Source organism: Arachis hypogaea, chromosome 11 (assembly GCF_003086295.3).
Source record: "Arachis hypogaea cultivar Tifrunner chromosome 11, arahy.Tifrunner.gnm2.J5K5, whole genome shotgun sequence".
Taxonomy (NCBI): domain Eukaryota; kingdom Viridiplantae; phylum Streptophyta; class Magnoliopsida; order Fabales; family Fabaceae; genus Arachis; species Arachis hypogaea.
The window spans coordinates 36088640-36114109 of NC_092046.1; the positions used below are offsets into that span (position 1 = coordinate 36088640).

Below are 25470 nucleotides of genomic sequence, written 5' to 3' on the forward strand. Positions count from 1 at the left end.
ATCCAACCCTTTTAACACTTCTCAATCAAATGGCTAAAGGTCAAACACAATATCATGTCATACATCCTCCCTCATCCCAATTTCCAATCAACCATCATTATACATAATCAACATCATACTCACCATCAATATGGTACCACCCACCAATTCAACCTTAATCATTCATCAAGCATATATCACAACATGCATTTTCTCATATATCACAAAATCAAGGCATCAATATTCATAATCACATATATGATCACATCATATATCTCAACCATTTAACAACATCAACCATTCAATGCCTATCTTAGGGCCTCTAGCCTAAGTATTTCCTACCACATTACATATTAGATACGAGAAACCGAAACCATACCTTAGCCGATTTTCCAAGCTCAACCAGAGCACTTCCAAACCACTTGTCCACAAGCTCTCAAGGTCTCAACACCTCCAAGAATAGATTTTATCACACAAAACCCTCTTCCAAGCTTTCCAAAATCACCAATCAAGCTCCAATATTCACATATACACAACCTAAGCCACAATCATCATACCCATACACAACATCTCAATACCCAAACATCATAGAACAACAAATTATACTAGGGTTGAGAATCTTACCACACTCAAGTTCCAAGGAGACAAGATTAACCTTCTCCTTCAAGAGAGTTGGGTCCTATAACATCAAAGAGCCCAAAATCTCAACATTTTTGCTCATGAAACTCGAAATCAAGGCTGGAAATTCGAAGAGCAAAACGTGGCTTACCTCAAGATTGATTGTATGGGTTTTGTAGAGCTCTTCGCGGTGAACGCGTGGCCGCAAACGGTGCGGCTATCGGAGCTCTGGATCAAAAGTTATGGTGGTTTGAAGATCAACCAAGGGAGAGAACATGAGAGAGTGTTCTTCCCTTCCTCTCCACCATTTCAGCGTGTGTTTGTGTGTTGTGAGGAGAGAGAGTGCTGAAAACTAGGGTTTTGGTTTAGTTTAGTTGGGCCAAGGGCCCACTTTGGGTCCGGTTGGACCGGGTTGGCCCGTTCGGTCCAATCTTGGTCCGATTTCTATAAAATTGGTACCGAAATTCTCGTCTCAATCTCCTCTATCATATTAAGCCATAAAAATAACATTTTTGGCTTTCTAGAATAAATTCTCATTTATGGGTTAATTAGCCATTAATTAACCGGGTCTTACATCCTACCCACCTAATTGGGAATTTTGCCCACAAAATTCGAATTCAATTACCTGAGAATAAGTGCAGATAATCCGTTCGCATCTCCGACTCAAGTTCCCAGGTGTGTTTCTCAACCCCGCCTCGACTCCAAGCCACTTTGACTAATGAAACCTCTTTTCCATGCAACCGTTTGATACTAGTATCGTCAATTCTAACTGGAGCCACTGGAAGCGTCAAATCTTCTCTTAACTGAACCGATTCAGGTTCTAACACATGGCTAGCATCAGGAGTGTATTTCCGAAGCTGTGACACGTGAAACACATCGTGCAGGTTCGAAAGATGAGGTGGTAGAGCCATCCGGTACGCTACCGGTCCAATCCTCTCCAGGATCTGAAATGGACCAATGTATCGAGGATTCAACTTCTTCGCTTCAATCGCCCTACCTACTCCTGTGGTCGGAGTAACCTTCAGGAAAACATGATCTCCTTCTTCAAATTCCAAGGGCTTCCGCCTTTGATCGGTGTAACTCTTCTGGCGACTCTGCGCCGTAAGCATCCTATCTCGGATTTTCTTGACTTGTTCAGTGGTCTCAGCTATCATCTCCGGCCCCAACAAGCCTTTCTCTCCAGCTTCATACCAACATAGCGGAGATTGACATTTCCTCCCATACAATGCCTCATACGGAGCCATTCCAATGCTCGCATGGTAACTATTATTGTATGCAAACTCCACTAACGGCATATACCGATCCCAACTCGCCGGTTGATCCAAAACACAAGCTCTCAACATATCCTCTAGTGTTTGGATCATCCTCTCGGATTGACCATCTGTTTGAGGATGGTAAGTTATACTCAAGCTTAATCGGGTTCCAAAAGCTTTCTAAAATACACCCCAGAACCTCGAAGTGAAATGAGGATCTCTATCATAGATTATAGTAGCAGGTACACCATGGAGTCTCACAATCTTCTTTATGTATAACCGAGCTAGCTCCTCAAGGGTGTAAGTCATCCGAATGGGCAAAAAGTGAGCTGACTTCGTCAGTCGGTCCACAATCACCCAGATAGCATCAAAACCAGTCCTAGTCCTTGGCAATCCCGACACCAAGTCCATTGCAATACTTTCCCACTTCCATTGCAGAACCTCTAAAGGTTGCAACATCCCAGAAGGTCTTTGATGTTCAATATTTACCTTTTGGCAAGTTAAGCACTTTGAAACATATTCCGCCACATCATTCTTCATACCTGGCTACCAAAACATCGCCTTTAAATCATGGTACATCTTAGTACTTCCCGGGTGAATGGAGAATCCGCTTTTGTGTGCCTCCTTTAAGATATCTTGCCTCAAAGTGCCAACATCTGGCACAATGATCCTACCCTTGAATCTCCATAACCCATCTTTTTCTTCCGACACTCTCCACTGTTTTTCTTGCTCGATAGCCGGTAACACCTTCCATAACGCTTCATCATTTTCATGAGCCTTTAGGAGCTCGGACTTAAAATCACTCGAGATTTCTAATCGGCTCAAACACAAGGTTCCAGATACTTCTTGAGCATCAATTTTTAGACTCTCGAATCCCTTGAGCAACTTCTCCTCTTGAAGCATCATCCAAGCCGCATATAACGACTTCTGACTTAACGCATCCGCCACTACATTTGCCTTTCCCGGATGGTAATTCAACTCAAAGTCGTAGTCCTTCAATAATTCCATCCACCTCCTTTGCCTCATATTAAGCTCTTTCTGATCAAAGAGATATTTCAAGCTCTTGTGATCGTAGAAGACTTGGAACTTAACCCCATAGAGATAATGCCTCCACACCTTCAAGGCAAACACGACCGCAGCGAGTTCCAAATCGTGCGTAGGGTAACTAACTTCATGAGGTCTCAACTGTCGTGAGGCATACGCCACCACATTATGATGTTGCATCAGCACGCATCCTAGACCCTTTAGTGAGACATCACAGTACACCTCAAATGGTTCGTTCGGCTCAGGTAACACCAACACAGGTGCAGTGGTCAACTTTTTCTTCAATGCCTGAAAGCTTTCCTCACACTCAGGAGTCCAAACAAACGGAGTGTCTTTGCAGGTTAATTTTGTCAACGGCAAGGCTAATTGCGAAAAGCCTTTGATGAACCTTCGATAATAGCCAGCTAAACCCAGAAAACTCCTTATCTCGGTTACTGTGGTTGGTTGCCTCCAATCCATCACATCTTCCACCTTAGTTGGATCTACGGCTATTCCCTTCTTACTCACCACGTGACCCAAAACCTTTACCTCATCCTTCCAAAACTCACACTTAGACAGTTTCGCATAGAGTTTCTTCTCCTTTAGAATTTGCAACACGGTCCTCAAGTGTTCCGCATGCTCTTCTTCAGTCTTGGAGTAAATTAGTATGTCGTCAATGAAGACAACAACGAATTTATCCAGGAACGGACGGAACACTCTATTCATGTAATCCATGAATACTGCAGGAGCTTTCGTCAACCCAAAGGACATTACAGTGTACTCGTAATGACCATAACGAGTCCTGAAAGCGGTCTTAGGGATATCCTCACCCCTCACCCTTATCTGGTGATAACCAGATCGCAAATCGATCTTGGAGAAAACCCCAGCTCCTTGTAACTGATCCATGAGATCATCAATTCTCGGCAATGGGTACTTATTCTTTATGGTGACCTTGTTCAACTGCCTGTAATCCACACAGAGTCGCATACTTCCATCTTTCTTCTTTACCAGTAACACTGGAGCACCCCACAGGGAAACACTTGGCCGGATAAAGTTCTTACCCAACAATTCCTCTAACTGAGACTTTAGCTCGGCCATCTCTAATGGTGACATCCTATAAGGAGCACTTGAGATTGGTCCCACCCTAGGCACCAATTCAATAGCAAACTTGACCTCTCGATTAGGTGGAAATTTCTCAATATCATCAGGAAACACTTCCGAAAACTCACACACTACCAGAATCTGATCCAACCTTTGGTCATCACCCGAAACACCCACGGTTAACAATAGGATACCCTGACATTCGATTCCGGAACAGTTCACCATCATCGAATTCAAGTAATAATTATTCACCATGACCGGCCCTCCTGTATCCTCCGGCATAAAGTACACCGACTTTGTAGAACAATCAAGTAGGACATGGTTCTCAGATAACCAGTCCAATCCCAAGATAAGATCAAGACCGATCATCGGTAAGCAGATTAAGTTATGGACAAAATCACGCGGCTTGAACCTAAATGAAACTTTCGGGCATCCTAGCCTAGTTACCATGGCTTCATGGGTAGCATTATATACTTTTAGGTCATAACCTAAGGTTACGATCTTCAATCCTAACTCATGGGCTTTCTCAAATGCAATGAATGAATGCAATGCTCCCGAATCAAATAAAGCATTTAAAGTTTGACCAGCCATTTCACAGTTACCTCGAATGAGTGTCTCGGATCCCTCTGCACCCCTAGCTGAGGTGGTGAACACCCGACCGGTCTGTTGTGCTTTCCCATCACCTTGCTTCTGCTGCTCCGGACAACTTGCGGCTCTATGCCCCGCCTTTCCACAATTGTAGCACAAACCCCATCCGCCCTTGCATGGTACTCCCGGATGGTGACTCCCACACCTAGTACAAGCTTGATCATTCTGAGGCTGCTTCCCAAACCTTTTCTCTTGGGAGTAATTGTTGTTGGGCCTCCTAAAGGGACCTCCCCTCTTGAAAGGCGGACCTCTAGGTGCAAAACTCTTCCCTCGGTTCTGTGGAAATGATCCTTTGTGACTTCCTTTCTCAGTGGCTGCCCTCTTCACACACTCTTCAGCAACCCTACACATGTTCACCAACTCGGAGAAAGTCCTAATCTCCATTGGCCCCACCGAATCAAAAATATCGCTCCGGAGTCCTCCTTCGTACTTAATACACTTCCATTCCTTATATTCCACCGGAGTCCCTTGACACATACAAGAGAATCTGAACAGCTCCTCAAACTTGTCAGTATACTCAGATATGGACATAGTACCCTGCTTCAGCTGCAACAATTCAAGCTCCTTGGCCGTCCTGGCAGAAGTCGGAAAGTACTTCTTATAGAACTCCTCTTGGAAGACATCCCAGGTGATATAATCATCACCCTGCTGCAGGAGGCGTCGGATTCCTTGCCACCAATGCGACGCTTCCCCAGTGAGCAAATAGGTAGCGAACTCTACACACTGCCCTTCAGGTACCACCTGCGCTTGCAGTGCTCGTTCCATGGCCTGAAACCATGTATCGGCCTCAATCGGGTTAGTGGTTCCCTTGAACTTAGGTGGATTAACCTTCAAAAAGTTTGTCAGTGTCATCGGGCCCTGAACTCCACCTCCGTCATTACCATGGTTGTTCATCTGTTGACCAAGAGCCTCAGCAGTGGCTTGCATAGCAGCAGCCATGTTCTCCAATGCAGTCATAAAGTTCACCGGGTCATTAGGGTTAGTCTCTGGCGCACAAGCATTCGTATGACCGCTCCTACGTCCTCTACCGCATCCACGAGGCGCCATCTGGTTCCTATACATACCAAACAATCGATATTAAGTTGATCAGTCTCAATATCAGAAGTCTAGTGCTTCAAAGTCCCAAATGTATGCTCATGAACGTTTATGCCAATTATATCAAGCAGATATACTAATAGCACATAACACACATACAGAGAATGCACAGAAGCATAGTCAGTCCGTCCCTTAGGCTCTACAGGAACGAACTGCTCTGATACCATAATGTAACACCCTACCATACAGAGTCTTATGCTTAAGTCATAATTCAGAGATGGCAAGGTATTACGACCTCTAAAACAAAAATTTAGTACGTATAGTAGTATGAATAATTGATTATAACTAGGAGCCTTTGTAGAAAAAGGGGTAAACAAAAACCGTAACTCGAACGCGCAACACTCCGATCGATAACGTAACGAACAGGGATAAGCTAACGCGAGATCATATATATACAAAGAGTGTCAAAAACGAGAATATCAAGACTCAAAGTCCGGTTGCGAAGATAACCGGTCCGAGCATAGTAATATATACATATAATAAAATAAGGAAACCCCAAAGGAAACCCAAAGGGACACAAATACAGAACCCTATTCTCCAAAAATCTCCTATAAGAAGAGTCATCACAGTTTGTATTATTTAGTGGAGATAAAAGTATCTAAACAAGATATATAAACCAAAACAGAGTCCCGAGAACAAAGGATCTTCACTATTCCAGAAGTCTTTAGCATGCCTCAGCGAGAAACCTCACGTCCTGCATATGAAAACCACAAAATCCGCATGGGTGAGAACCAGAGGTCCCCAGCATGGTAACAGCTTCCACATATATAATACATAATAATAGAGGAAAGCCGAAGGCAATCCTAGAACTTCCTCCAGATAATATCAAAGCTTATAAACAAACTAAACCGTAAGTGGCAACTGACTAAAGATCCTTCAGTCTAACTAATACTTCCCTTTCCAATTCCTTCAGACCTCCCAACCACCAGCAGGAGTATAATATATCAAACACAGTTATATCAGACAAGAGATTTACAAATAGGAACAAATAAGGCATTTAGACAAGTAGCAAGTAATATGAAGTCAAATAGGCAATCTCAAACAATTCATATAGTATGCATATGATGAATGCCTGTCCCTAGTGGCTGATGATATCATCTGTCGGTTATAGAGCCAACCCGACAAGTCCTGGTAGCTAACCATTGGACTGTCCCTCTGTCGCGCATCCCCAACTCGAGTTATACTCATCATAAGCTTGATCATAATCATGATCCATATCCATCACCCTCATTGGTGAATATTTACGGGGGCGAGCTCATCCGGGCTTTTCACAGTGCCGGCCACACTTACGACATAGGGTCACAAGAGCTTCGAGTCTCTACCTGGAGCACGTGGTGGTTAGCCACTGCTTCCTCCCAGGGAAACCCTCATCTCCGATGGTGGAAGTGCAAACATTCACAATTCATTCAACAGCATATATTCATTATCTTAGCCATAATCATGGCTCCGTCGTAACACGGCAATAATCTAGCCATCCGGCTCATGGTTAAATCCATAACCAGCCAATTCATTAACAATTACGGCCCTTCGGCCCATGGCACAACAAGCACTTCCACCGCCATTCTCCGCATCTCACATAATCATCTTTGATCCTCATTGATCATTCATTTTTCTCTTGCTTCACTCGCAAGTTATCACATTCACTAGCCCCTTGCCTCATTGCTAGGCCTATTATAATGATTTAAGACATAAGTGATGAGATCGGAGGCTTAGAAGTATGAAATTTTGCTTTTAAAACTCAAAAATTAACTTTGGGATGAAAACAGGACCACGAGTACGCGCACTCCACGCGCACGCGTGGATGGCCACAAAATCTCATCGACGCGCCAGCGTCATATGCGCGAACGCGCGGGTTGAAAAATAACCAAACGATGCGCGAGCATCAGCCACGCGTACGCGTGGGTGCTCTTGCGCCCCAGGCACAAAACTGGCACAACTCTGGCACAACTCTCGGAAAAATGGCTGGGCATTTGGTGCAGCGCATCGACGCGCCCGCGCACACCACGCGCACACGTGGATGGTGCTTTCTTGAAGAACGGCGCGTACGCGCCAAGTGCGCCTACGCGCGGAGGGTCATGCTGCTAAAAATTTTCTAAGTTAAAAGTTGCAGAATTCACAGATTCAACCCCCAATCTTCTGACGGACATAACTTTCTCATTTTAAATCGTTTTTCACCCATTCTTCGAACGACATGGACATCCCGGATCCAATTTCATTTTTAACAGATTTGGCACAAATCAGAGATCCGTAATCCAAGTTATGTCCCGTCAAAGCATGCCCAAAAACCATGTTTTCATACAAAACCATAAAGTGCCATTTTCAAAACAAGCCACTTTCAACTCTTTTCAAAATCAATCAAAACATGCCAATTTCATCCCTTTTCTTTGAAATCAATCAAAATGTACCAAAATCAACATCAAGCCATCCTCAACTCACACATTGATATTTTACCAAACTTCCCAAAATTACCATCCAACCCTTTTAACACTTCTCAATCAAATAGCTAAAGGACAAACACAATATCATGTCATACATCCTCCCTCATCCCAATTTCCAATAATACCATTTCCAGTCAACCATCATTATACATAATCAACATCATACTCACCATCAATATGGTACCACCCACCAATTCAACCTTAATCATTCATCAAGCATATATCACAACATGCATTTTCTCATATATCACAAAATCAAGGCATCAATATTCATAATCACATATATGATCACATCATATATCTCAACCATTTAACAACATCAACCATTCAATGCCTATCTTAGGGCCTCTAGCCTAAGTATTTCCTACCACATTACATATTAGATACGAGAAACCAAAACCATACCTTAGCCGATTTTCCAAGCTCAACCAGAGCACTTCCAAACCACTTGTCCACAAGCTCTCAAGGTCTCAACACCTCCAAAAATAGATTTTATCACACAAAACCCTCTTCCAAGCTTTCCAAAATCACCAATCAAGCTCCAATATTCACATATATACAACCTAAGCCACAATCATCATACCCATACACAACATCTCAATACCCAAACATCATAGAACAATAAATTACACTAGGGTTGAGAATCTTACCACACCCAAGGTCCAAGGAGACAAGATTAACCTTCTCCATCAAGAGAGTTGAGTCCTATAACATCAAAGAGCCCAAAATCTCAACATTTTTGCTCATGAAACTCGAAATCAAGGCTGGAAATTCGAAGAGCAAAACGTGGCTTACCTCAAGATTGATTGTATGATTTTGTAGAGCTCTCCGCAGTGAACGCGTGGCCACAAACAGTGCGGCGATCGAAGCTCTGGATCAAAAGTTATGGTGGTTTGAAAATCAACCAAGGGAGAGAACTTGAGAGAGTGTTCTTCCCTTCCTCTCCACAATTTCAGCGTGTGTTTGTGTGTTGTGAGGAGAGAGAGTACTGAAAACTAAGGTTTTGGTTTAGTTTAGTTGGGCCAAGGGCCCACTTTGGGTCCGGTTAGACCGGTTTGGCCCGTTCGGTCCAATCTTGGTCCGATTTCTATAAAATTGGTACCGAAATTCTCGTCTTAATCTCCTATATCATATTAAGCCATAAAAATAACATTTTTGGCTTTCTAGAATAAATTCTCATTTATAGATTAATTAGCCGTTAATTAACCGGGTCTTACATCCATTCTGCTGGCATATCATCGGAGATATGAGCATTAAACTCGGCAACAAAGTCGGCAAGGTATTGTGATTTGATTGAGCCTCAGAATTGGTATTTGATATCAAACTCAGATAATTCTATTGACCACTTTATTAATCTTCCAGCTAGTTCTGGTTTTGTGAGCACTTGTCGTAGCAGCTGGTCGGTTCGAACATTGATGGTATGACTCTGGAAATAAGGTCGGACTTTTGTAAAATGGGAGGATTTGAAAGATAAAGATAAAGTTCTTCTCCAAGTTCAGACTTTTGTAAAATGGGAGGATTTGAAATAATCATTTTTTAAATTTGAAAAAGTAGTTTCGTATTCATCATCACATTTGAAGTTGTTTTTTTTTTTTTGAGTGATTGAAAAAAATGGAAAGATTTGGAAGCTAAACAAGGTAATATCTTGATAAAGCAGCGAGTCTTCCTGTTAGTCATTAGACCTCTTTGACTATTTGAGGACTTTGCATGTCCAAAACAGCTCAGCATTTTTCTGAATTTGCCTCTATACCTCGGCTTGTCAATAGAAAACCGAGAAATTTAGCTCATTGGATACCAAAGGCGCATTTTTCAGGGTTTAACCTCATGTTGTATTGCCAAATTTATGTGAAAATCTCCTCAAGATCGTGCACGTGAGACTTGCCGACTTTGGTTTTGGCAACCATGTCATCAACATAGACTTCGATGTTTCGACCAATTTGCTTGGCGAACATTTTGTTCATGAGTCTCTGGTAAGTAGCTCCTGCATTCTTAAGGCCAAAGAGCATAACTTTATAACAAAAATTGCCGTATTCAGTTATGAAAGCAGTTTTATCTTGGTCTGATGGATGCATGAGGATCTGGTTATAACCAGAGTATGCATCCATAAAACTTAAAGTTAGCCTGATGAATTATCAACTAAAGCATCAATGGATGGTAAATGATATGCATCTTAAGGACATGCTTTATTTAAATCAGTAAAGTCGACGCATGCGCCATTTACCATTATGTTTCTTTACCATGACAACATTAGCTAAGCATGTTGTAAACCAGATTTCTCGAATGAAGTTGACATCAATGAGCTTGGTCCCCTCCAGGGACGCTACTTTCTTTTCGGATCCAAGGTTGCGCTTTTTCTGTGTTATAGGTCAGACTAATGAGTTAATTGCCAGTTTATGAGATATTACAGAAGGATCAATGCCTGGTATGTCAGCAGGGGTCCAAGCGAAGAGGTCGGCATTTTGTTGGAGGAATAGGACAAGTTTTTTTCCTTTTGTCAGTCTGCATTGTTAAACCTATAAAAGTGAACTTGTTTGGATCGTTAGTTAAAGTGATTTTCTCTAACTTCTCCATCAAGGTAGGACGATCTTAAAACTCGGCGTGTGGGTCTAACTTGGCTAAAGAAGGAAGCTCGAGCGAGTTGTGGACGACATTTACTTGTGCACCTATAGCTCAGTTAGGCATTTTGAGACTAATGTTATAATGATGCCGAGCTTCACGATGGTTACTATGAATTGTTGCAACAAGATTGTCCTGCACATAAAACTTCACACAGAGATGAATTGTAGATATAATTGCGCCGAACTTATTCAAAAAAGGTCGGCCAAGTATTAAGTTATAAGGACTGAAACAATCAACCACAAGGTATTGAACATCTAAAATTTGTTTAGAGGATTCTTAGCGAGTGTTTTTTGTAACTACACTGATCCCAACACGGGTACTCGTTCACCTGAAAATCTTACCAAGTCTCCAGTGGATGGCTGTAGTATGTTATTACTAAACTTCATCTTTTGAAATGTGGAGTAGAATAGAACATCGCATTGTTTCCTAGGTCCAGCAAGACTTTCCGAACTATTAGGTCTCCCAATTGAATAGAGATGACAATTGGGTTGTCTAAATTAAGTTCGGTTAAATTGAAATTTGACGGTTGGAATGTCATTTCAAGGAAGGTTGACACACTTTGATGATTGTTAATGGTGCTTTCTACAGTGAGCATAGCTCGGTAAGTACATTTGCCAGTAGAGCTTGATGCTCCACCATCGGCGAAGCCTTCAGATATGAGCTGTATGCGCTTTTTCCTTATCTCGAGAAGATTGACCTGCAAAATATGAGTCAAATTGATGTGTGTTGCGCTTTTAGATGTGGACGCTAATGTATTTGTCCAAATATCCTTGCCGAGCTAAGCGCTCAAGCAAGTCTTTGGCGATGACAGACTCATCGGTAGTGTGTCCGTGCTTCTGGTGAAAAGCACAGTAATTTGTCTTGTACACATTTTTTGTATCTTGGTATATTCTGGCCTTTCGAGGAGGTTTTAGCTTCAAATTTAGTATTTCTTTGATGATTTTCTCCCTTTCGATGTTGAACTGGGTATAAGAATCATAACGTGGTGCCAGCCGGAAAGGTTTCTTGTTGTCCCGAACTTTATCGTCATCCTTACTGTTTTGATTCTTCTCATATTTCCGAGCTTGGCATAGCTCTTAGATTTCCATTTGACCTTTAGCCTTTTTCGTGAAACTCGACCAAGTTTTTGGGTTTGGCCACTATGATAGTTTCTTGGAACTTTTCTGGACAGAGTCCACTCTTTATAGCATGCAGGTGCACCTCGGGGTGGAGGTTTGGAATGCTCATTGCCACTTTGGTGAAGCGGGTGATATAGTCCTTTAATCTTTCGTGCTGCCCTTGCTTGATGGTGTTCAGATAGTCAAAATCATGTAAATAGAAGGAAAATGCAGTGAACAGATTCTCGAATTGCTTGGCGAGCTCCTGAAAGCTTGGAATTGAATCTACAGGAAAAGATGAAAACCAATCAAGTGCAGACCGTCTAAAAAGATAGGAAAACAATGACATAGAATAGGATCAGAAGCACTGTTTACGATCACCAGAGATTGGAATTTCTTGATGTGTTTTTTTGGGTCTCCTATGCCATTGTAGGGAGTCAATGTGAGTGGTAAGGTGAAGTTCCTAGGCAGTTTGAAACTCATAACATCGGCCGTGAATGGACCAACAACGTTGTCCAATTCATCATCATCATCATTTTGCTGGTTTTCCTCTGGTTATTGAGTTTTCAAAATGTGTGTTGGATCGAAATGTTCTTCATCGTCTTCTGGCTGCTCATTGTTATTATTTTCAATCCGAGTATTGGTTAGCTCGGCTATTTGATTCACCATTCGCTGATTTTCTTCCGTCATGCGCTGATTAGCCTGTTGTAACTCCGTTACCATTCGAAGAAGCTTAGATGGTGTGGGGGGAGGCAGGTCAGCCATGAGCAGGTATGGGAGTTTTAGGACCTATAGAAAGAAGGGTTTTTATCTTGAGGCCCCACGGTGGGAGCCAATTGTTCTTGTGGAGGTTGACTAGTGTATAGCTCGTCCGCCGGTGAATACTTGTAAGCTTTCCATCAGGATAAGGTATACATCAGCAGTGAGAGAACAAAAGGTAGGTACCTGTAAAAGGTACTCCGACGCTCAAGTCAGTAAGCGAGTAATAAGTTTTGCAGAATAATGAATCAAATAAACGTTTTACCTCCTTTTTATATCTTGGGATGAAGCATCGACAATTATACTCTTGAATAATTAGCATTAATGGAGAGTAATAACATATCAGGACGTTATAATATTTCTTTTGATGTTCATTATTGATAACTAATCTAAAAAGTATATTATCAAATTATAGCATTAAGAATGAGTTATAACGGCCATATCAATATTTTTTTTTTATTCTCTTCACTCACAAAACTATTTTATCATAGAATTATCCACAACATATATAGAATGGAACAATATGTCGTTAGGTACTTTGAATTCGCTCTTCTAAAAACAAGAGCTACATTGTTCGTTTAGAGACTTTTTACTTAAAAGATATGGGATTTGTAATAAGAAAATACTGAGTCGAGTTTAATTGTCCAAACAAAATTAAATTTGAGTCAGGAAAAGTGAGCTTCCTTTATAATAGTTATTTTATAACACAATTTATTCCATCTTAATGATCCTTCTAAAACGTTGTTTCATTAATAATAATAATAATAATAATAATAATAATAATAATAATAATAATAATATTTTGGAAGAGATACCAAGGTGTCCTATTTTACATTGATGATGACCATGTATAATAGCTTCATTAGTGATTAACAAAAGAAAGGATAAAATATTGCTTTAGTTTCTAAGGTTTGAGCCAAGTTATAATTTTGTTCTTAATATTTAAAATATTTTATTTTTATCCTAAATATTATATTTTATCCCATTTTAATCCTTAGTCAAAATTAAAATTTTCTTGTTAAAAATATTCTTTCTTTTGTTATGATTCTCTTTTAGGTACCATAAAAAAATAGGGTACTTTTAGAAGAAAATTTTTTTATTTTAACCAAAAATTAAAATAAGACAAAAAAATATTTAAAATAAAAATAGAATGTTTTAAATATTCGAAAAAAACTAATATAAAAACTATTCGTCCAACGAAAATAATCCTTGAGATGTCACTGGATATGACGTTTAGCTAGAAACCTAAATGTTTGATAAAAGAAATTCAGAGATCGATTTTTACTTTCACTCGAAAATGTTATATGCCAATGTAATTTTGGCATAAATGTATCATGAATTGAAGGCAGCAGCTTGCATTTTTGCCAATAGGATGACGATGACCAGATTAAAAGTTAAAAATACTTCCTCAAATGTTCTTTTTTTTTTTTTTTTGATAGGACACTTGCTCAAATGTTAATCCAGCAAAATAACAAAATAAATGAAAAAAGAGCAAAATTTATATTTTCACCAAAGTCTACACATTTTTACGTCAACACTTTCAAGTATGAGAAATTATTGAACTCTTTTGTAATACATTTATGTGTGCTGCAAAACTTTTGCAACCTTCTAACAGAAACAAGTTTGCACATAAACAGACACCACATGGCCGAGGTGTTGCACCAATGGCCAATATGTTGGCCTCACAGAAGCCACATCTTAGGTTCGAATCCCAGCTATAGCTGGATAGTGATAGAACCTTTAATGGGTGTGTGAGTGGGTGTGTGTTGTGTAACCTAGAATTGGGGGTTGTCCAATTCACCGACCAAAAAAAAAAAAAAAAAACAGACACCACGATGCATGCAGTTACGGGTGGTAAACGGGTCAAAACCTGTCAGGCCGGCCCGCATAACCCGCCAAAAAAGACGAATTGGGCTGGAAATTTAAAACTTCTAAACTTAAAAAATCCGTCTAACCCGTAACACCTAACCGTAAACTTTGGCGGGTTTTCATGGCGAATCAGGCGTCTTTTTGGTTAGAGTTTTTTTTTTTTACAAATTTCTATGATATTCATTTACAAGAGGATGAAGGTGATAATTGAAGATGTTCTAAGTTATATTTTAAATTATATTTTATGTTTGATTAATATAAACTTAGAGATGTTTAATTATATATTTTAGACACTGTTTTGCTTTAGAGTTTGGACAATATTAATTTTATTATTTTGTTTCAAAAAACTTGTTTTATGATTATGTTTATTACATATTTATAATTATAAAAACTTTAATGTTTGTAAATTTAAAAATTATAAATTTATTAAAATAATTATAAAATTATATATATTATTTAATATTTAGTAGTTTATACAAAAAAAAAAAAAGAGTTTTGATAGGCTTGACCCGCTAACCCACTGTTAAACGGGACTTGACCCGCTAACCCACCATTAAACGGGACGAGCAGGACCACCTCACGGGACTTGACCCGCTAACCCACCATTAAACGGGACGAGCAGGACCACCTCAGTAGGTGGGGCAGGACGGACTTCCCTTATTGCCACCCTACATGCAGCATAGTCTATACTGGGTGTTTGAAAACACTTTCAAAATTGTATCCACAACTTCTTGCACCAATTTCTCTTCACATTACTAACTCGGTGACAAACACAGGAACACTTCAGAATCATTACATAAAAAGCATTGGTTTCAACTTTTATAAGAGAATAATATCAACCTCATAAACACTGATTTCATTCGCTGGGTTAAACTATGGACATAAACATAAGCAACATCATAACAATACTAATGTCTCACCCAGAATGTTACACACATACACACAACAAACTGAAGACGTTGTTGCCATTGTAACAGAAAAAAAGTGGAGATGGGGATCATGTGAAGTGGAACTTGTCTACAAACTTGAGACACACAAAACGATTTGTTTTTGTTTTTTTGTTTTTTTGTTTTTTTTCTTTTTCGTGAGACAACCTTCTAATCTCAAGTCATTGCCAAACAATCATTCGAAGTCAACCTGAAAAAGCTTTGGAGGGATACATTTATCACATGATGGTGCAACGGCTCCTTTCTTCAGTTGGTTGCGGATTTGGTTGCTGGAACCTGTGCGACTCTGATGGATTGTATGTAAATTCAGATGTATCCAAACCATACTGCATGAGCATGATTAGTGTCAGACAACCGCATGCAATACCGTAATCATTTTTTTCATTATAATAATAATAATAATAAGTAATGATTCTGCAAGGATTGTGCCATTGTTAGATAAAAAACCATTTATGAAAATGTACCTATTTGCTAAAAGCTTTCAGTCAATAAAATATCATTGAACTTTTAAAAGCAAAATCAAGGAGGTGAGTTTGCTAATTTGCCTAAGCACCTTTCAAAGGAGTTTATAGGCAATTATACTTGTTATTGAGGAAAAAAAACAAACAAAAGAAACAAAAAACAAAACAAAGTATGAACCTTCCATGGTTCAAGAGACCTTTACCACAGTGTAATAGCACAAATGATCAATGAGCTGAGCAAGGATGAGTTTGGGTAGGTGTTCAGTTTGCTGACAATTTGTGTGCTGAAGCTTAAGCTCAAAGTCATCTTGTTGAAATGACCTTAGTTTGGTCTAATCTAACAAGTATTCATGCTCAATGAGCCAAGTTCAAACTCTATATCACCAATTCATTACTCTAACTCCCGCGAAGACAAAATCAGCTGTAATTAACCATGTTCATCAATCGGCAATCAACTGGTAAGGCCCCCAACTCAATGCACAAGGCTCCCACCTGGTGGGGACTGGGAAGGGTAAGCATACATTGTTTGACACTTTGACCTCCATAAATGGAGAGGTTTTTTGCATGATTTAAACCCGTGATTTCCAAATCACAAGGTATCAACTTTATTGCTGGGAAGTCCCACCCTCAAGCAGCAATAAAAAACACAGTCCCAGATACTAAAGGGTTTAAAAGGAAATTAAAAAAAGGATGAGTTTTTACTCAATAAAAATAGCTTAAATTATATTCTAATTACTCAATATTATATCTAATTAGGTTGCAGACTAATGAACCAAACTTGTGAAAGATAAAGAATGGGCCATTATTATGAGTTTAATTTTAGTCTCAATCCGAGACATGAGCTTAAGCTTGGTAAGCTAAAAAAACAAGCCTTGAGCTCGTCAGCCAAACTTAGCTTGTTGCCAGCCTGACACAGTTAACAGTTACACGGATGAAAAAAGAAAACAGAATCACAAACAAGAAGAATGGACTAAGTAAACTGCAGAGAAAAAAATATTGCACCTTTTCCCTCATCCGTGTACTCCATGCATCATTTCTGCTTGGGCGCTGATCAAGTGTGCCGGCAACTGGTACACCTGTTACTGGGCTAGCTGGTTTGTTATTGAGCAAAGGTTGACGGGCCTGGTGCCTTGGATTAATGTACTCTTCATCACTATCATAATCCACTTGCTTGTTTGAGGCCCTAACAATAAGTGCTAACAAGAAAAGAAGGGCCTGCAATTCCAGAAACATAACAAGGCACATCACATCCACCTTATCAATAAAATAACCAATTTACTTTCTTGATTAAAAAAAAAAAGGTCATGCCCAAAAATAAGATGGTATTACTTCGAAACATCCTTTCTAGAGGTGATTGTTGATCCTAGTGGGTGCACCTATTTTCCATGAGTATATGCACAGGACACATGGCCACAAAACAACATTGCTTTCTTTTGAATTCCAATCATATCAGTTCTTGCTTACCTCGAATACAACAATTCCAAGAGCAACCCACCTCACAATATCCCAGTTCTCTCTTAGAAATCCGTATACCATATCAAAATATCCCGTTTCATCTTGTGGAATTTCCTGAAAGAAATATAATCTGTAATTTGCTGAATATAACATCAATTTCACACCCCAGTTAAACATTGAAAGAAATTACCTTTTTCCAGCCTTTGTCGAAAAATATAACGGCTGCAAAAGCCAGCTCTAGCAAGATCAATAGTATCACCAAAAATGCATACTTTGCTGGGTTAAGGAAATAGTCATTCCTTTGAGATAAATATATTAAATAGTTCTAATTAAAACAGAAAGAGAGTGTGGAAGAGATTATTCATCTCATGCTTTTGTATGCTAGTGGAAAATTTAGGAGCCCATTGAATATCTTGCCTACAACGAAAGACAATCTATAAGGATACACAGCTCAGGCAGCACACACTCCGTGTCATAGATGCGACACATCCAAAACAAGAAATGACAAACAGAATCGCCCCAACACCAATAAAAGCATATAAAAACCTGCATGCATGAACACAAGCAGTGAAAGAGAGTTCAATGACAGAAGCTTGAGCTCTGTCAACTTCCTCTAATAGAAGTAGCAATGTAAATGTGGCAATAACTCAATCATTGTGGTGAATGCAGACCGAATTCATGAAGCACACAAGACTACATCTGGTATTTTTCTCTAGTTGTCTTTCTTTACTCAGCACCTTAGATGTCGCTAATCTATTTAAAACCACACATTGAAGAAATAAAAGAACTTCAAATTCACATTTTGCATAGAAATCTACACAGTTAATAAGCCAAGTCCATTATTAACTTTGATTCCTTCAACCCTGGCAATAAGAATGAACCTAATGCATCATTTGCACCAAATTAGTGAAGCGTGACTAGCCCTTCTAAAGTTTTATATGTTACATAACTAAAATCTATTAGTAGCCATCCCAAATGCTTCACATTGCAGCTCTTACTGAGCTTGATCAAATAGAAATTGAATAGGTTCAACTCCTAGGTTAGCACAAAGTTCCGATTCAATTTTACGGATTATCTTCTCCAAAGTAAGTTGGAGTGAATTTTCCTTTTCTAAAATATATAAACTAAAAAAAATAAAAAATTAAAAACCAGCAAAATATTGCAGCAGCAAAATTTATAACAAAAGAATTATTATTTCCTCATTACTCTACAACTAGTCCCGCAACACATTTCTCAATTGAAAGAAAAGAGCAGCATCCATACCAAGCCTTCGGTAAATCATCATAAATGCTGTCGGAGAGATTCACAGCTACAAGCATTGGACGGCCAAGTTGAACAAGAGTCTGATCAGTAGGAACTATTAAAGTGTCATGTGGATGGTTATTGTATTGAACCAGCAGATAAATCCCATAGCCCACCATGGCCAGACCAGCAAGGGACATAAAGAAGTTCAGAACCTTCAGAAGGCACTCCCAGCAACCCTTACAACCCATCCTCCCCTACCTATAATACCCTTCAACTCCTCAACCAGAATTCAATAATGTGACCAATTCCAACTATAATTTCTGGGGGAAAAAAACAAAAGGCATTTCCATCAGTACTAATGTCAAATAAGACCAGTAATTCAAGCAGTCAGATTCAACCTTAACAGAGACGCTGATGTCTTAACTAATGCTCCATATACAACCTTAACAAGCACAAAAAACAATGACAATCACTTAGTCACATATATTTTCAACCTTAGGGGTTCTAAGAAGACAATTGTCTAGGTCAATTGCTCTGGTATATTCTAACCCATAACCTTATTTTTTCTCATTCTTTATTCAGAAACATAATCACCTAAGAGAAAATGTTATGTCACTGAAATCAATAACATTGTTATAATTTTCCAATATGAATAATTAGGATGTCCCCAATTATTTATTTATTTATTAACATTGACCATGTTAGTTATGAGACTATCGACCAAAATTCCGACAGAATCTAGCTCAGGAAATTCGTAAGGATGCAATCTACCAAAAAAAATAAAAAAATAAAAAATAATCAACTAAGAGAAAATGTAAAAGGTTAAAATTAAAATCAAAAGAAAGGTAAGAAAAAAACAAAATGTTGATGAGAGCTGCGATACATAGAAGTGAGAATCACTCACAGTTAGAACTCCGATTGACAAAGCTTTCCCTTTTTCTGATCCTCTCGCTTCTCGAAATCGCTCAAATATAGAAAATGGAACAGCAAAGAAAGAAAAAAGAAAACGGTGACCGGAATATCAATGATTAGGAAAAAGAAAATACAATTAAATTTAATTAACTTAAATGACATTAATACCCTTGTGTGTTGCTGGTTTGGCACCCCGAACACACATTGGCGTTAAACAATTCTATTTTTCTTGTAATTTTAGCAAACTTTCAATTAATTCTTCCCCGTTTAAAAGCTTATAATTGATTTCCTGTACTAGATAAAAATTGTTAATTAATTCTTAACTAGTTAGCTTTTAAAAAGTCATAATAATATTATAATATTTGGTTTTATAATATTTTATAAATTATTTCACGTCAAATACAAAAATAAATGTTCGAATAACATTTCATATTTTTAAATAAAAATAGTTAGTAATGATCTAATTAAAAAAATCTAATACATGAATTTACTAAAAAATTTTAAATTGTAAAGACTTAATTAAAAATTTGATAAAATTATAAAGACTGATCGAATAATTAAACATAAAAAATAAATAAATTTAAAAATAATTATTTTTATTTTTCTTTTCAAGATTTAAGTTTTATAAATTATTTGTTAATTTCTCACCATAAATAACCATTTAAAAAATAATATAATTAAATAAAACTTTTAAAATATTATATATTCTTAACCTATTAAATAAAACTCAATTTTTAACTCTTTAAATATTTACACAATTATTTCTACAATCATATTATATACACCAAAAAATTAATCATCATATTATATGACCAATAATTTTATAACTCAAGTACACCTAATATAAAGAAATTAATTAATTATGTAAGTTCTTTCGTTTTCTGAAAGAGCAATAATAATTAAAATTATGTTATTATTGATTATATATTTATTAGCTAAAAAATTGTTTAGTCTATCTTTTTTTAATTATAAATAATTAAATATATAATTTGTAAATTAAATATTTTTTGGTGTACATAATGAAAGAAAAACAAAGAAAAGAAGAAAAAACAGGATTCAGGAAAATATAAATTAAGTTATGTCTTTTTGAAAAAAAATATTGTAATATTAGCATAGGATAAATCCTATCTATTACATTAGTATTTTTGCGAGCTCTATTCTTTGTCATTTGGGTCATGTCCACACCAAATAATTGATATTAAGGTGATCAGTTTCAATGTTTTAAGTCTAGTGCTTTGAATTTCTAAAATTATACTTATGAACAGTTATGCTATATTTATCATGTAGATATCCTAAACAACATAAAAACACAACTCAGAGTATACTCAGAAACATAATTAGTCCATCTCTCAGGCTCTACAAGGACGAACTGCTCTGATATCATAAATGTAATACCCTATCAATGATAGCGAGGCATTATGACACTTAGAAAAGAAAATACATATATGGTTATAAAAAGATAATATTATAACTAGGAGCCAGTAAAAAAAATTTAAACATCGAAAACTGTTAAACACACACGAACGTGTTAAATCGATAACATCGTATACAAAAATGGAATACATCATGAGTCCAAAGTGAAGATACATAATAACATATATACATGTTAATTATTAGTCTCGACCCGCGAAGAAAAGCCGGCTAAAATATTATAATACTAGGGAATATACAAAATAGAAAGGTTATTTCTCCAAATAAAAACCTCTAAGAGGAATATATAGTCATGTACAACAAAGTTTTAAAAGTGGAAAAATCTCTAGTATCAAAACAAAATATCACAAAAGAATCCTCTTCGCGTCATCACCTGAAATCCCACACTCTCAACGAGGTGCGTTGCGTCCTGCATCGAAAAAACAAGAAATTCACGATGGGTGAGAACCCGAAGGTTCCCAGTAGGATAACAGTTTCGAATAAAGACTGCAAAAGAAAATACGAACCCTCGAAAAAATCCTGATCTCCAACTTCGCAGGAATCCAAGCTTAGGGTCTTAACTAATTCATGCAGGGTATAATTGCTAAGGTAAGAATATTTTAATCTACCACCAATCTTATCCATTCTCAACAATCATCATCATTAATTTTAATCTCTATTCTTTTAATAAAAATGCAAACACACACACAAGCAATCATACCAAACAATGACAAATAAGAATATTTAGAACAAGTAATACAATTAGCAGTTAAACAGGACTATCAACTAGGCAAACCAAAACAATTATGCACACCCAAGCAATGGCAAACAAATGCACATGATGCATGCATGTCCTACTGGCCGTGAGCTCATGTGTTGGTTATACTGCCAGACTTGACACATCTGGTAGCTAACCCAGAAATCATCTCTCTTTTGTGCATCCCCAAGAGGAATATTCTGGACTTATCACAAGCCGGTCTTAGGAGAGAGAGTGCCCTGTCACGTCTTGGGAGGGAGAGTGCTCTGTCATCTTCTCACTGGGGACATCACCCGGACTTATCACAAGCTGGTCTTAGAAGGGAGAGTGCCTTGTCACGTCTTAGGAAGAAGAGTGCCCTGTCACATTGCAATCAGAGAGAATGTAGGAAAATTTATATCCTGGATTTATGTCAAGCCGGTCTCGGCAGGCAAAATGCCCTGTCACGTTTTGGGAGGGAGAGTACGCTGTCACCTTCCACACATCTACACCACAACTCCGAGTAAGTGGGACAAAACTACCATCCATGCCCGGTGTCGATGCCCCATCAACCTAGCAAGCGGGACAAACCCACGTCCTTGCAATGCAAGCGGGACAAAACCCTCGTCCTTGCCAATCAGTAATCAAATTTAAATCATAATCATACAAGTAGGACAAAATCCACATCCTTGCAAATCAATCATCCATCATAATCAATTTCATCAATGACATAATTAACCATCATCAATCATAATTTCACTTCTCATCATAATTATCATATCAAATCATATTTTGGTCGTAACCTCAAATCAAACCTAATATCTCATCATCTCTCTCATGATAAACAAAATTCTCCTCATGATCATCAATAAAATATCTTCATGATCGATTATTCACAATCAAACATAACTATTGTTATAACCAAGACTATAACAAAAACAAAATCACAATTTTATATAATCGTATTTATCACAGAAATAATTATTCTTGAGCTATGAGCGGGATAAAACCACCATCCTCACCGTGGGCAGAACAAAACAACCATTTCCATATAACAATGCACTGAGCAAGCGGGACCTTATCACTGTCCTTTCCAGGAAAGTAATCAATATCACATTTACAGCAAATTTACAATTTCAACCAATTTCAGAGGATATAACCCATCATAACCCCAATCCTTTATTAAAGTAATCAACCTCCTCAATTCGTGAGCGGGACTATGCTACCGTCCTCACCGGGGGTGGGACGAACCACTATCCCACAACATTTTAAAAGATTTCATTTTACAAGATTTATAGGGAAGTAATCCAATTTAAATTCATTAATCTCATCCCCAATACAACCAAGGTTAAAAATATGATTTTCAGAGTTCATACGGAAGTTATAGAGGGTTACGAGCTTGCCAAAAAGGTTTAATAATTCAAAAATAGCATTTTTGAAAAAGCAGTACTGTAACACCCTACCATACAGAGTCTTATGCTTAAGTCATAATTCAGAGATGGCAAGATATTACGACCTCTAAAACAAAAATTTAGTACGTATAGTAGTATGAATGATTGATTATAGCTAGGAGCCATTGTAGAAAGAGGGTAAACAAAAACCGTAACTCGAAAGCGCAACACTCCGATCGATAACGTAACGAACAGGGATAAGCTAACGCGAGATTATATATATACAAGGGAGTGTCAAAAACAGGAATATCAAGACTCAAAATCCGGTTGCGAAGAGAACCGGTCTGAGCATAGTAATATATACATATAATAAAATAAGGAAAACCCCAAAGGAAACCCAAAGGGACACAAATACAGAAATCTAATCTCCAAAATCTCCTCTAGAAGGAGTCATCACAGTTTGTATTATTTAATGGAGATAAAAGTATCTATGCAAAACATATAAACCAAAACAGAGCCCCGAGAACAAATATCTTTGCTAATCCGGAAGTCTCCAGCATGCCTTAACGAGAAGCCTCGCGTCCTGCATCTGAAAACCACAAAATCCACATGGGTGAGAACCAGAGGTCCCCAGCATGGTAACAGCTTCCACATATATAATACATAATAATAGAGGAAAGCCGAAGGCAATCCTAGAACTTCCTCCAGATAATATCAAAGCTTATAAACAAACTAAACCGTAAGTGGCAACTGACTAAAGATCCTTCAGTCTAACTAATACTTCCCTTTCCAATTCCTTTAGACCTCCCAACCACCAGCAGGAGTATAATATAGCAAACACAGTTATATCAGACAGGAGATTTACAAATAGGAACAGATAAGGCATTCAGACAATTAGCAAGTAATATGCAGTCAAATAGGCAATCTCAAACAATTCATGTAGTATGCTTATGATGCATGCCTGTCCCTAGTGGCTGATGATATCATTTGTCGGTTATAGAGCCAACCAGACAAGTCCTGGTAGCTAACCATTGGACTGTCCCTCTGTCGCGCATCCCTAACTCGAGTTATACTCATCATAAACTTGATCATAATCATGATCCATATCCATCACCCTCACTGGTGAATATTTACGAGGGCGAGCTCATCCGGGCCTTTCACAGTGCCCAGCCACACTTACGACATAGGGTCGAAAGAGCTTCGAGTCTCAACCTGGAGCACGTGGTGGCTAGCCATTGCTTCCTCCCAAGGAAACCCTCATCTCCGATGGTGGAAGTGCAAACACTCACAATTCATTCAACAGCATATATGCATTTATACTTAGCCATAATCACGGCTCCGCCGTAACACGGCAATAATCTAGCCATCCGGCTCACGGTTAAATCCATAACCAGCCAATTCATTAACAATTATGGCCCTTCGGCCCATGGCACAACAAGCACTTCCACCGCCATCCTCCGCATCTCACATAATCATCTTTGATCCTCAATGATCATTCATTTTTCCCCTTACTTCACTCGCAAGTTACCACATTCACTAGTCCTTTTTCTCATGCTAGGCATATCATAATGATTCAAGACATAAGTGGTGAGATCGGAGGCTTAGAAGTATGAAATTTGGCTTTTAAAACTCAAAAATCAACTTTGGGATGAAAACAGGGCTACGCGTACGCGCACTCCACGCGCACGCGTGGATGGCCACAAAACTCATCGACGCGCAAGCGTCAAACGCGCGGGAGCGCGAGCGTCAACCACGCGTACACGTGGGTGCTCTTGCGCCCCAGGCACAAAACTGGTACAACTCTGGCACAACTCTCTGGAAAATGGCTGGGCATTTGGTGCAGCGCATTGACGCGCTCGCGCACACCACGCACACGCGTGGATGGTGCTTTCTCGAAGAACGGCGCGTACGCGCCAAGTGCGCCAACGCGCGGGGGGTCATTCTGCTAAAATTTTCTAAGTTAAAAGCTGCAGAATTCACAGATTCAACCCCCAATCTTCCGACGGACATAATTTTCTCATTTTAAATCATTTTTCACCCATTCTTCGAACGGCATGGACATCCCGGATCCAATTTCATTTCTAAATAAATTTGGCACAAAACAGGGATCTGTAGTCCAAGTTATGTCCCATCAAATTATGCCCAAAAACCATGTTTTCATACAAAACCATAAAGTGCCATTTTCAAAACAAGCCACTTTCAACTCTTCAAAATCAATCAAAACATGCCAATTTCATCCCTTTTCTTTGAAATCAATCAAAATATACCAAAATCAACATCAAGCCATCCTCAACTCACATATTGACATTTTACCAAATTTCCCAAAATCACCATCCAACCCTTTTAACACTTCTCAATCAAATGGCTAAAGGACAAACACAATATCATGTCATACATCCTCCCTCACCCCAATT

At 38.5% G+C, this 25470-nt stretch overlaps 1 protein-coding gene across 1 annotated transcript; it reads right to left on the bottom strand.

Moving 5' to 3' along the window:
• Positions 1-15291: 15291 nt before the first annotated feature.
• LOC112720685 (tobamovirus multiplication protein 2A) lies at positions 15292-19769 on the bottom strand. Its single transcript, XM_025771720.2, has 7 exons — positions 19512-19769; positions 18626-18927; positions 17809-17908; positions 17553-17633; positions 17372-17476; positions 16910-17122; positions 15292-15772 (listed from the first exon to the last, which is right to left on the bottom strand). Exons 2-7 carry the CDS (start codon positions 18853-18855, stop codon positions 15665-15667), a joined length of 837 nt encoding a protein of 278 aa, XP_025627505.1. The 5' UTR covers positions 18856-18927; positions 19512-19769; the 3' UTR covers positions 15292-15664.
• Between the last annotated feature and the right edge of the window lie 5701 nt (positions 19770-25470).

Excerpts from the sequence above, each read along its gene's own strand:
- LOC112720685 (XM_025771720.2), bottom strand. The coding sequence starts at position 18,855 with ATGGGTTGTAAGGGTTGCTGGGAGTGCCTTCTGAAGGTTCTGAACTTC. Across the intron at positions 17,634-17,808 it reads GTGTGTGCTGCCTGAGCTGT|TATGCATTTTTGGTGATACT; the intron begins GTATCCTTATAG and ends AACCCAGCAAAG. Across the intron at positions 17,123-17,371 it reads TTGGAATTGTTGTATTCGAG|GCCCTTCTTTTCTTGTTAGC; the intron begins GTAAGCAAGAAC and ends CTGGAATTGCAG.